The 13,331-nt window shown below is 43.4% G+C and overlaps 1 protein-coding gene across 4 annotated transcripts; it reads left to right on the top strand.

Annotated features, from left to right (window-relative positions):
- Positions 1-376: 376 nt before the first annotated feature.
- Positions 377-11,632, top strand: PM20D1 (peptidase M20 domain containing 1). Of its 4 annotated transcripts, XR_014879974.1 has the most exons (15): positions 377-645; positions 1,125-1,211; positions 1,782-2,014; positions 2,942-3,028; positions 3,421-3,554; positions 3,988-4,107; positions 4,683-4,758; positions 4,986-5,047; positions 5,288-5,366; positions 6,421-6,492; positions 7,739-7,907; positions 8,626-8,725; positions 9,509-9,689; positions 10,374-10,433; positions 10,516-11,632. XR_014879974.1 is itself a non-coding variant. In XM_003212910.5 (13 exons), exons 1-13 carry the CDS (start codon positions 441-443, stop codon positions 9,636-9,638), a joined length of 1,554 nt encoding a protein of 517 aa, XP_003212958.4. In that variant the 5' UTR covers positions 377-440; the 3' UTR covers positions 9,639-11,632. The 4 variants fall into 4 exon arrangements, 1 of the variants encoding a protein (XP_003212958.4); XR_014879973.1 differs by having other exon boundaries at positions 10,374-11,632; XR_014879972.1 differs by having other exon boundaries at positions 9,509-10,433.
- Positions 11,633-13,331: the final 1,699 nt, after the last annotated feature.

Below are 13,331 nucleotides of genomic sequence, written 5' to 3'. Positions count from 1 at the left end.
GGAGATGTGGCTGGGGTGGATTGTGGAGCTGCTGGAAGCTGAGAGGCTGAACCTCTTGAGGTCTGAACCTCCTGAGGGCCTGAATCCCCTCAGCATGAGGCCTGCTGCTGCCAGACATCTCCGCTGCCACAGCGCGGCTTACTCCCCCACAAAGACACCCGTTTTTCACCACATCACTCTGTCACATTGCCAGCAGCCCCGTGGCACAGCTCACTCCTGGATAAAAAGCTCAATTTTCAGCGAGCGCACACACAGGAGAAAAGCACTTCCCTCCACGCCAACAGCACACAACTACAACTCCCAAGATACCTCACGCAGAGGGCGGGACCGCGCCTCCCATTGGCCAACTCCTCGAGCAGCCGCGAGGCGATTGGTCCGCGGCCACGTCCGTCCGCCTCCTAGCGAGAGCGGGAGGCAGTGGCGGTCGAAGTCCGCCGGTCATGGCGGGTGGCTGCGGGCGATGGCGGGCAGCGCTGTGCGCGGTTGCTGCGGGGCTTTGCGCGGCGCTGCTGGCGCTGACGGCAGCGGTGCTGATCCGCGCCTACGCGCTGCGATCCCCGGCCATCCCGCGACTGTGGGCACGGCGCGGGGGAACGGCCGCTTTCAGTATCGAAGAGAGGTTGGAAATGAAGGAAACGCTGCGAGGTGAGGGGCGTTTCGAGAGCCCCGGGCTGTCCCGCAGGGTTCGGTGTTGGAGGGTCTGTGTGTGCGACTCGGAGGGCTGAGACTGAGCAAGGAAAGCATTGTTCGGTGATAAGGCTTTGTGGGTTGAGTGTATTGCCGTTGGGAATGGGAATTCCCAACTGTCAGAACGCTGTGTGGGCAAGGAATCGGTTTCCTTAGTAGTGGTGCCATCCCTAATGACAACCATCAGGCACCCCTCTGGGCTGAAAAAACAAAATATGTTCCGGTTTTGTGGGGAGAAAAAGACTGAAACAGAAGGGAAATGCAGCAGACACAGCTGAGCTGAAGGGCGCCCGTCCTTCCCATTGCGGTCACCCTTCCCTGAGCTGTGAAACAATCTGTAAAGCCTCAAAAATGCCAAGGAATGTAAATATTGCTTTGCCTTTTGAAGTGCCAGTCTGATTTCAGTGTCATTTGATCTCTTTTCTGTTTGACCGAAGGTGCTGTTAAAATCCCGACTGTTTCCGTGTCTCCGGAGGACTTAAATGCAACCGCCATGGCAGAATTTGGGGATTACATTCAGAAAGGTATTAAGCTTATCCTAAGTAGTCATCCCTGCTACTCTTTTTTCACTGTACAGTGGAGCAGTACATGCAGGCTGGATGTGGCTCTGGGCAGCCTGGTCTGGTGGTTGGCAACCCTGCACATAGCAGGGAGTTGGAACTGGATGAGCATTGTGGTCCTTTTCAACCCAGGCCGTCCTGTGATTTTATGAGGGATACACCAACAGCCAAAGCTAGCAAAGAAAAAGTTCAGATGCCCTTTTTAGTGTTCGTTAGATGGCTAAATGACTTTGCCATAAAAAAAAAAATTAAGGTACTGTTTCAGCCTAACTGACAGCTCCATCATTGCTCTAAAACAGCTGCAGCACTGATAGATGACAGTTCCCATTTTTCCTTAAGAAAATCCCAAATATGAGCCCATATGGGCTGGTGGGAGTGTAAGAGTGAAGCTGCACATCTGCTTCCTGGAGCAAGCTTGTTGAGCCCACCGAAGCTAAGTATCTGACTGCTCCGTGGGGTGTACAGTGATACAATTGGAAATTAGCACTGATTTTTCTTTTTCTTGTGTTTTTATTTATCTGTTCTTCCAAACAGTCTTCCCAGCTGTATTTTCTTCCAAGTTCATTCAACATGAAATCGTTGGGGAGTACAGCCACCTCTTCACAGTTCAGGGTTCTGACTCTGAAATGATGCCCTACATGCTGCTTGCACACATGGATGTTGTGCCTGCTCCCCTTGAGGGTTGGGATTTCCCTCCTTTCTCAGCTGCAGAGCATGAAGGTTTCATCTATGGACGAGGAACTCTGGACAACAAAAACTCTGCCATTGTACGTCTTCTTGGTAATATTTCAGGGAGAGGAAAAAGCAAATTGAAAGAATGTGCTCTTTTGAGATTGACCAAGTTATCTCTCTTGCCCTTCTTTCCTAAGAAAATTCCTGAGCCCTGCAATTTCTCCCCAACTTTTCCTAGAGATGCAGCGAGGTGGTCTTCTATTACTGAAGAAAACAGTGAGGTCTCTTTCAAGATGTAGAAAAATATATTTACGGATGCAGATGTATTTGGTTGAGTGGTTTTGTTTTGACACTCCCTCCTACTGTGAACCGCACGAGTGATCCCACAAATGGACAATAAAAATCAGTGATTTTGGTGGAAAAGATGAGATGGTTGCTTGTGAGGTTGAGGTGATATAAATTTCTGCTAAAAATGACAAACAAACAGAAAACTGTAGTTTAAAAGACAAGGGAAATGGAAAAATATGGCAAAGGGGCAAAGGGTAGATTTCATTTCATTTCAGAGTAAATTTCTCATTCTTCTGTTTCTACCGTAGTACTTTTTGTATGAAACACGTTGCTCCTTAACATAAATGGGATTGGTAGCTCAAGTCAGAGCCAGGCTGTGTAAAAGATAGACGATTTAAAGGAGCAGTGGAGTCCTTGGATGATGAAAAGCATCGTGCTTGCTATGCAGTTTGTCCCTGATTTCACAGTTGGAAGAACAAACCTGCACTGTATTGTGTGTGCATAGACTGACACTGTATCACACCAAGCCTGAAGCATTACTTGAGAATATGAATGTCATCAGCAGGAGCTGAAGAAGTAAAAACTCAGTTGTGAGCAGGAGAAAGTCTCCTTACAGGCTGAGAATGCATCGTGGTTCCTTTCTGTTACATTACAATCTTTTACACTTATCCTCCCTCTAACGCCATAGGGTAGTAAAATATTCTGAGGTGGGTTTATGTGTTTCTTTTCTGCAGGGCATTCTGCAAGCTCTAGAATTCTTACTGAGAAGAAATTACAGACCCCGCAGGTCTTTCTATGTTGGCATTGGCCATGATGAAGAGGTATTTTCTTTCATTTTGGCTAGATAACTACTTGATGGGCATGTACATAACAAGTCTTACTTCTTTAAACACTGTTCACCTAGAAAATCCTTCCTGTTCTTTGTTATGTGTGTAGATACTGTCAGGCTCGTGCTCATAGTTATGTATTGATTGTTTGGCTTTAAGTGACATTGATGGGGTTTGGTGTAATGAGCAATGAGAAAAGGCAGCAGAGTGTTATTTCAAGTTCTTTTCTGATTGCAGACGTGGAAGAGCTTGGGAGTGTAAGTAAGACATGGCAAGCTGGCCAAAGATTGGCTTCGTTGTTGCAGGTGATGAACAGTAAAATGCTTTCCAGCATTCCTCCCTGTGATGTGGCTAAACTTTGCCATTTCCTGACTGGCTTCTCACAGGTGTTTGGTCGGAAGGGAGCAGTGAAGATTGCAGCTCTGCTGGAATCCAGAGGAGTGAAACTCTCCTTCCTGCTGGATGAGGGAAGTGCGATACTGGACGGCATCATTGCGGGCATGAAGAAGCCAGTAGCTCTGTAAGTAAAGCAGAAAAAGAATCATTGTGATGAAAGTGATTCATTTCCATTAATTATGTGTTAGAAATGACTTTGCTAATGTCACCAAAATGTTTTCAAGGCATGAGGCAGCGTTGGCATTGCTGAAATGACAGCGAGCAAAGGGCCTTTGGTTTGCTTGCTGTCCATCACAGCTGTGCTGACAAAAGCAGAATGTTCTGCTTATCTCATGCAAGAGTGCTAATTGTATGCTGTAGTCTGTTCACAGGAGGAGAAGCCAAGATATCAGACTTATCAGACTTTCAAATGTTTAAAGATTGCTGAGAATTTGTTATTGCTGCTTCTACAGTGTTTCATGTAATGCTAGAAGTGTACAGGCTAGTTTCTTCTACCTATGCTCTGTGCATGTGTGTTTGGAGTTGCATCAATCATTTATTTATTTGTATTTGGCCAGAATTGCTGTCACAGAAAAAGGTTCAATAACACTGAACTTCACCGTGGAAAAAGAGCCAGGACATTCATCCTTCCCTCCAAAAGAGACAAGTATTGGCATTCTTGCAACAGCAATGTCCAGGTGAGAGCTTCCCTGTTGTCTGACATCAAAGACAGGCAGGTTCCTCAGGTGTTGATATTTGACTTGCTTTTGTGATATTTGCTTTTAGAGTATTTAGCAAATTCCCCTTACAAATTTGAAGCTGAAGTTTGCAGCTCACTTTGAAGGGCAGAAATGCAGTGCCCAGCAAAGGGACAATAGCCACATGTCTAGAGTGTCTAGCTGCTAATTGTCCAAACCAATCAACATGATGTAGCGTTAGAATGTTTTATCCTGAAGCTGAGTAAATCTTCTCACTACATATCTTTGTGGGTAGCAAACTGACTAGTAGGTACATATTTCAGATAAACCTCATATGTGGAGTCATTTTTAAACGGATTTTTATGTATTCTTTATGAGAGTTCTTCAGTTGGTCTAGAAAGAAAATTTTTGCATGTGACTGGAACGCCCAGAAATTGGACCTGTGTTCATGGATGAAAGTGTGGTTACATCTCCAATACGTAGATATGTTTTAGAAACCAAATCCCCATCAGCCTTCTGAAGCAGTAACAGCCAAAGACTGTTCTAATTCCCAATGTTGATTTGCTTTGCCTTAGGCTGGAGCAGAATCCCATGCGCAATCTGTTTGGCCATGGTCCGGAACTCATGACTATGGAGCACCTTGCATCAGAGGTGAGGAAAGAGCCATAATTTAATTCCCAGTTTTTCATATTGCTGAGTGAAGAGTAACTCAGCATATGAGCTTGGAGCACAGTTAGGTAATTCTTGGAAAGAAGACTGAAGCTGGCTTTGTCCCATGCTGTGAGTTTTTTCTGTTGGCCTTGTTTCACATGCATGAACGCGTTATCTTCTTGACAACCAGCAACTTACTACTTTGTGGCTCTGTTTCTTCCATTTAGTTCAATTTTCCTCTCAATCTCATCATGAGCAATCTCTGGCTGTTTTCACCTATTGTCAGCAGGTAAGAATTCATATCCTTGCTGAACACTCTCAGTCTCACTTGTAAGAAACGAAGGCTTGTCAGAAACTATTGATTTCTGGTCATCCCAGGAAATCACTTCTACCATTTAAAGTCAGTGCTTTACAGATAATAAGCAATTTGTTAATTAAATAGGGCTCAGTTCAGCTTGTTCCCTATGTAAATGTGGTGCTTGTGTTGAAAAGAAATGTCTTTGAAAAATGACTCTTTTCTTTTTGTAAGAGTTCTTGCCTGGAAACCTTCCACTAATGCCTTGATTCGAACTACTACAGCAGTCACAATGTTTAACGCAGGAATCAAGGTAGCTTCATCTTGATAATGTTTATCATTATTATTATTATTTGTTTAGTATAATGGGGCAGTTAGGACTTTCAGTTTCTGTCTACATGCATTTAATTATAAGATCAGTACAGCCCTAATTTCAGACCCTGTGTGCTGTCACAACCGGTCCGGTTCTTACTTCGGGCATGACTTGAATTTAGCTGCAGTTGCGACTTATTTCCTCTCTGAAGTATCTGAAATCTGTCACAGAGAGACATTTGTAAACCAACATTAAAATTGTTTACATTTTAGGATAGACGAGAAACTACACAAAGTGTTGTGGACACTAACTGAAACTGTTACAGCTGCTTCCCTCACCTAGATGGGAACTTGCTTTTGTGAGCATAGGTCAGGTTTTTACCATCATTTGAGGAGGGTTAGCATGCACCTTGGACTGAGAGAAAACAGGTTCTGGCTGATAGAGGCAGATTTTGCCCTGATAAAGAGGTGTAGCTATCCAAAAATATTACAGCCCTGGAAAATAAACAGGACTTTTGGTGTGTCTGTCCCTGATACAGGAGTGATACAGTGGCTGAACAGTGACACTGAGTGGCCAGGAGAGAAGTAACACTCTCATTTCTTTTGTTGTTTTAATTCATACCTTTTCAACAAAATTTAAATATTCTGCAGCAAAGAAGAGTAAGTTACTTTTTTAGTGAAGACACAACACATCCCAGAACTAAAAAAAAATAATGTGGCCGTAAAAGGAAAAATACTGAAAAAAGGCTTTCTCAAAGTTTCTCAATGCAGAGTTTCTGAAGGCAAGTGTCTCATCACAGGAAGAAAGCTTTTGTGTAGCAGCTAGCTTCATTTTTTCATTGACTCAACTATTTATTTTTGTAGTTATCTGCATTATAAATGAGATGCAGTATTTGAATGCTGGATACAGAAACAGATCTCGTATTTGTATCAGTGGAAATGGAGTGACACATTCATCTGCGAGGCCCAGCATCACTGAGCAGTTTCTGAGTTTGCAGTTGCCTTTTTAATCTGTTTCTAACCTTCCTTTTATGTCCTGATATTTTTTTTTTTAGCTCAATGTCATCCCATCATCTGCAAGAGCAACTGTGAACTTCCGGATCCACTCTGCAGAGAAGGCCAGGGAGGTATTCCTGCCTGCACAAATGTTCATTTTTTTGCTCTCATCTCAAATAACTTACTTTTTTTCTACCTTTGAAACAGATAACTAATGGCTGCTCTGCTGACTGGAAGCTCCCCTCTGTTTTAATGCTTTTCCATGCTCTCATGCATTCTGCCTTCCAAGCTTTTGAGTGTTTTCTACTTGAGAACCACACATAACACAGCTCAGACGTGGGATGTGGCAATACAGTGCCTTGGCATATAGGCACGTGAGTCCTCCCCACTCTTCTCCATCCCTCCGCAGCAAAGTGAAGCTCTGCCATCTGAAATTAACTTAGCCCTTGTGGCAGTAGATGTAAGAACACTCTTTTCATCTCTCTTTATGCTTAAACAGTTGCATGGGAAGGTTTGGGAGCTGCTTCTTAATGGAGGCTGTCAGAAGTGCAGCTGAGCTCCTGTCCTTTCTCCTCTGAGATGGAGTGCAAAGTGCATTGTTTACTATGGCCTGTTCCTCACTTAGCCTCAGTACTGCACTACATGTGGGTATGTTTGCTTCAGTCAGGCTCTGTTCTGGGTATTGTTTTTAGGAGTGCAGTGCAAGTGAGCAAAATTGATTTGTTTATGAGTGGAATAGAGTTTATTCAGAACAACCTTCTTAGAAATGCTGTACAGATTCTGAGTATTTTCTGAATATGGAACAGATCAAGAGGCAGACTAAACTTGGAATTGTGTCTTGCAATTACACTGAGCAGATTTCAAAAGTTTCCTTGTGCCAAAGAGCATATGTGCATTATATGTGATTGTGGAATGGAATAAAGCTTAGGACTTGTGACTTGTGAGAATGTGTGAGTCTTGCATGCTCCAGGCTGGACATTCCTGCTCAGCCAAGGACAGCTGTGATAAATTATCAAAAAGTAGTGTCTTCCCTTCCAAAACCTCTGGAAGTTTGTATTTTCTGGAAGCTTGTTCTGGATTAAAGGAGATTGGCAACAAGCTGTCAGAGCTGAAGTAGTTGAGGAACACCTTGAGGCAGTGATGTGCATCTGATTGCACTGAGACAGAAATGTTAGCTTAAGTGTCAGCTACCCACCCAGTAAAGGAAGAGAGGCTGCCACACCATTTTGGTCCTGATTCTGCATCTATATTTGGAGCAAAAGTTAGCAGTCCGTAGAGAAACATCTTCTGCAAAGTAGTATATTGACATCTAGAAGAGATGCTCTCATTTCTTTCTTCTCTTTATTATTATGATTAATCTCTGTGATTTACCCATAGGTGCTAGAGACAGTTAGAAACACGATTGCTGATGACAGAGTGAAGATTGATGTTGTAGAGGCCTTTGACCCCCTTCCCATCAGCCCATGGGATGACCAGACCTTTGGAGTCCATGTTTTTCAGAGAACCATTCTGGATACTTTCCCAAATGTTGACAGTGTAGTCCCAGGTAACAACAAGCACATGACAATTATTTCCTCTTCAGCTTCCTCCCTGCTTTTCTCTCCCCCACCTCCCAGTATTGCCTTGTTTCCATTTTCTATGTATTTCTCCACCCCAGCTGTTAACTACTGGAAACAGCTGTTTTTTCCTCTTTTACTCAGTTCCCTCTTTATGTTTTCAAGTTTTATGTTAGTTTTTAGTGGTGGAAGTAAAAAAGCAAACAGGAAACCAGCAGGAACAATGAGCCTTGAATTTGACTCTCTGCACATACAAAGGAATCTCTTCAGGGAAGAAAGGAATTGTGAGGGGAAAGTAGGAGGTCTTCTTTCTTTAGCTCTTCTTTTATAGTTTTCAGAGCTGGCAAAGCCATTCCTACTTTTCTGTATTGTTCCTTATCATCCCAGCCCCTTCCCTTGCTTGCAGTTCCTTTCTATTTCTGTACTATTTGTTAGACTGCAGTTTGAAGCTTGAACTTTGGTACAGGTTTAGTATCACAGCTGTTCTTAGAATGACTGAATCATATGTTCAGTTCCTCTTCTTCGTAAAGGAGAGAATGTTGTTCTTCCAGGATGTTCCAATAAACTGTTCTCAGTGATTTTTGATTTTGATGTAGTTCAGTGTCACACAGAACTGTAATCAGATGCCTTTCCTTTCTCCTGGGGAAAAAAGTGTGAGTCATTAAATTGCTGCTGCCATGCAAAGTAAACCTGAGGTTTGTTTTCCAGGCACGTGTATTGGAAACACAGACAGCAGGCATTTCACTAACGTCACAGATGCCATTTATCGATTCAACCCAGTGCTCTTGAAGTCAGATGATCTCCCCAGGTACTGTATTCTGTCTGCATGTGGGCAGCTGTTTGGGGTGGGGAGTAGAGAAAGAGAGAGTTGATATGCATTAGGCTGAAGGAAACCCAGCCTTGTGTACCTTGGCGTGGTGCTGGTGTTGCTGCACGTTCTGCAAGGCCACCCATTTCCTGCATATTTGGGTGCTGCACAAATAGGGGATGGTAATTACACTGAGAGAGCGTTAGCCCTTACTCTTCTTTACTCTAAATGTGAGCAAGACCTCCTTCAGGTGCTGGCAATACAGTGAGGCTGACTGGCTCCTTTATATAGTGCTGCAGTGTGAAAGGTATTGTCCTGGTGCTTGGCCTTGTTTAAGAGGTTTGTCCCTGTTTGGACACTGAATTTGTTTGCATTTTAGATTTTCTGGGGTAAAGCAATAACCAAGAACTCCAACATAGAAAGGATTGTTTCTTTGAGTAATATGTAGTACATTTGTCATCTTACTGAGGTGCAAGTGTCACAGGAGTGCTGTAATGCTTTGATAGCTGTGTGGGACAGTGACATAAATGGTCAGGAGGTGGGAAAAGAGTTGGGATAAGTTTTCTTTTCCATGTACACCATGAGTTTAGTTGTGCTGTGAGCCTTAGGATCAGTAAATTACTTCAGTTAGATTGAGCAACAGACACTGCAGTATTTTTGGCATCTGTTGCTGTATATTTTTGTGCTGAGCATTGCTTAATGAAGTGGCAAGTAGGTGCTGGGTATGTGCAGGTGGGTCACAAATGCATGTTGGAATGAAAAACGTTCTTCTCTTTCTACCAGGATCCATGGGTTGAATGAGAGAATCTCAGTTGAGAGTTATGAGAAACAGGTCGAGTTTCTCTTTCAGCTGATTAAGAACTGTGATGTTGACGAGCTTCCGGAGCCTCACGCAAACTCTCATGAGCTGTGAGACAAAAACCCAAGAGGAACAGCTACTGAGGTGGACTTTGGGATGGCAGAGGTCTGGGCCATAAGCAGCAGTTGTGTGTTGCACGTTGAGTGATGTCTGGAGTTTGGTTTTACATACAGATGGAAACACTGCTGGTTTGCAGCTCCAGGCAAACATACAGTTTGCTGTTAAGTGATAAGAATAGGAACAAAACACAGCCAACCAGACTTCTGTGCATCCCTGGCCTTACATGCAGCCATTAATCTGAGATTATTAATTTTTTCAGCATTTTCTTCAGTCTTTAAGCCTCTGAAATTGGAAGTCACTTAAATATTGAAGCTGTGATTTGTAATCATTCATGCATCGTTAAAAGAGGCTGATCTTCCAATGTCAGAGTTGTCTTTTACAGTTAATTAGTTTTCACAAACGATGTGCCTGTCAGAAGCTCACGTGAGGAGAACAGGATGGGCTGTAGGTTGGATGTCATTGGATACAGCTGCACTAAGAGGCTGTTGCACTGCTGATGGGGTGGGGCTCCTTTCCCAGCTGATCCTTTTAACCAGCATCAGTGGTGCTCTCAGATGATGCCAGGGTGAAATTGATATTGCTGTTTTCTGACTGATTTCTGATTGTAGCTTAAAATGCTGAGCTTTGGGGGGTTTTAGCAGTGTTGCTTTAACATAAGTTGCTCTGATCTATGTGGTGCTAGAAATGTTTTTTCCTCTCTTTTCTGTGGCTCTCCCTGTCTCCCTCTAGTAAGGCCCAGGACACGTTGTGATGCTGAGTGTCTGAGTGAGGAAATGTGGCTTGAAACAGGTAAACTAAACTAAACTGTCTGATCGTCCCATCTCTTTTTTCACTGAATCTATTTCTATAGCATTCCTCTTTTCCTCCCCAGAGAACTTCTTTGTGAAAGATGGTGAAGCTCTCCCATTTTCTCCAGTTCAGAGGGAGCAGAGCCTTCTCTCCACCTTCATGGCCTACTCTTCCACTTCTCACTTTACCTCCTGCTTCTATTGACTCAGCTCTCTGGGAAGTCTAATGTGCACAGGCCATTGATATTGGCTGTGTTTTTATTTCTTCTTGCACTAGCACACCTGTCTTTGTTGACACTAAAGGGTTAAGCATTCTCTTGGCCTCAACAGTCTGTTCAGTTGCAGTTACTGTTATTTGTTAAAGAATTCAGAATTAGGCATTAGCCAAAGAAAAGACTGTGGAGGTTGTTTTCTTGCACTGACATGCAGAGTCTGCTGTAGGAAGGAGGCAGACCTTCTCCTGTTGCACTGTTGCAGAGATGTGTGTCTCTTTTTTCTGAGTGTGAGTGATAGACTGGAATCGGATGGTTGTTCTGCTCTTAATTCATAGTGTAAAATGTGCTGGGATGTGCAGGAAATACCCAGGAATGTAGCCTGAAAAACAGTGGAACTGTGATTCCTAATTCCCATTCACCATTTTCTATTTATTTGCAGACTGATCTTATCAGTATTGCCAATGGGCTGAGCTGCCTCAAGCTATTAAATAACTGAAACCAAACCAGCACTTTTATCTAATAAAGCAACGAGTGCAGGTTCTTTTCATGATGATTATTTAGTTTTATGATGTACCTTTATAATTGCAATGAAATCATTTCCACACCTGATTCTACAGCAGAGCGAGTCATGAAGTTTCCATCAAAACAATTCCACATATTTTCCAGCCTGCTTTAGTCTTTGCACCCTCCTTGGTGTTCTTTTTATACAAAAATTAACTCACTAAGTCTATGTGTTACTGGGTAGTAACATAAAGGGTTAGATGGTGTCTCGTGGTCCCTTCCAATCTTAACTGTTCTGATTCTGTTGTAGGGATCATGTTGCAAAAATCTTATCTTAGGCCATGCTGTTGTGCAGTGGAAATTGTGTTGTGGTGTTTAGGAGGGATTTGTTGCCTGTTCTAATAGCAAATGGGCCTTAAAGACACAAAGCATCCTTTATTCTTTTGTAATTTCCTGTCCCCAAATAAAAATCGCTCATCAGTTGTGTTTTGGTGAGGGCTGTTTCTTTAAAACGATTCATTTGAAGATTCATTTTGCTGCTGAAGGAAAAGTGAAGAGCAAAGCAGTTCTGGGAAAGCATGGTTGTTTTTGGCAGGTAAGGTGCAAATGTGTGCCATGAGGTTTTGCTAATGCATTTCATTGCAGAACCTCATTAATTACTGCTCATCATGCAGCGCCTCTGCAATGTGCAGATGTTCAAGCAGAGCTTTGTTACAACCTGAAGCCACTCAACTGAAGGCCTCATCCAGGATGCAATGGTGGAGAGCACGTTTTCCACCTTTCCCCATTTCTCTCCAGTCATTTCTGCTTTTTTTTTTTTCCTGTGCAGCAGCTTTGCTTTTGTATTCCCAGCTGATCAGCAGCCATGCCACGCTCATCTGGCTCAGTTCTGAACGATTGCTCAGTGTTGGTATCTGCACACCTCTTCTAACAGAGCAGTTTTTCTTCCCTGCTCCTTTTTCTGTTCATGATATGCTCTCCAGGAATGTCTCTCATCTTGTGTAGTGTTTGAAATCTTCGTGTCATCATGTAAATAAAAACGTAAGGATGATGCTTTAGCCTTTTCTGCTGAGATCTTATACTTTGCATAGCATAAGTAACTGCTTGGTAATATCAAGTACACCATCACAAATACAGATTGATAGCTCTGGCTCTTTTTTTTTTTTTGTAAAGAGTCACAGTGCTCTGGTCATTTAGGGCAATTACCTCTGATTCATCAGAGAAGTAAAAGCCTGATTTTCTGTTCTGAAGACACGTAATTTGGCGTTGTATCTAACAGGGTTGTGAATGCTGTTTGCATTAGTCAGATTCCAGTACATTAACATGTTCCTGTGTTAAAGCCATAGTAACTTCCTTCTTAATAGGCAAGTTTACAAAGCTGCCATTCTTCTGACAGTGGTTTCTCAAAGCAGCAGGTCTGTTGTTTGAAATTAGCAGCCTGCTTGCTAGCACCCCAGCTGATGGAGGGTCGTATGTGCCTGCAGTAGGATGGTGAGAAGGTCATGCTCCACACCTGCACTGCCTAAAGAAAACTCTGTTGCTAGCATCTATTTAAAACAACGTGGTTTATTTTGAGACCTGAGTGACCATGGACAGTTCAGGGCTGAAGAAGAATGCAGGAACAAGGTGTTTACAGAGTTGTTTCCCTCCAGCCTTACATTTGGTCGATGTTTTTGGCTCCTCTTTGCCATTTTGATTGCTGTTTCATTGGTGAATCTATTTGCTCAAGCAGGTGCTATGAGAACGCAGTGCAGGCTGTGCCATCACCAAGCCCTGGTCTTGTCAGTGCCACAGAACAAAGAGTTTAAGGTAGATGTGAGGGGCAGATTCTTCACTCAGAGGGCAGTGAGGCCATGGAGAAATGTTGGTGCCCCTTTCCTGGAGGTGCTGTGATGAGCCCTGGGCAGCCTGAGCTGTGGGGGGCAGCCAACCCACAATGGGGAATTTGGGTGTCTTTAAGGTCCTTTCCAACCTAAGCCATTCTGTTGTTCACTGAGGAGCTTGGAGGATGAACCCAGCATTGGCCTTTGCACTGCATGCAGTCCTCAGCAGCAGCAGAGTGCTTGCTGGCACTCAGAAACACTTACAGCCGTGGGTTTGTCGTTTTAGTCCCTAGATTCAGCTCTTAAAGAAATGACACTCCCTTCACCTCTGAGGTCTCTTTTACAGCACTACCAGTTGCA

This window comes from Meleagris gallopavo, chromosome 28, assembly GCF_905368555.1.
Source record: "Meleagris gallopavo chromosome 28, MGAL_WU_HG_1.1, whole genome shotgun sequence".
In the NCBI taxonomy this organism is placed as follows: Eukaryota; Metazoa; Chordata; class Aves; order Galliformes; family Phasianidae; genus Meleagris; species Meleagris gallopavo.
This window is presented reverse-complemented; position numbering and strand designations above follow the sequence as displayed.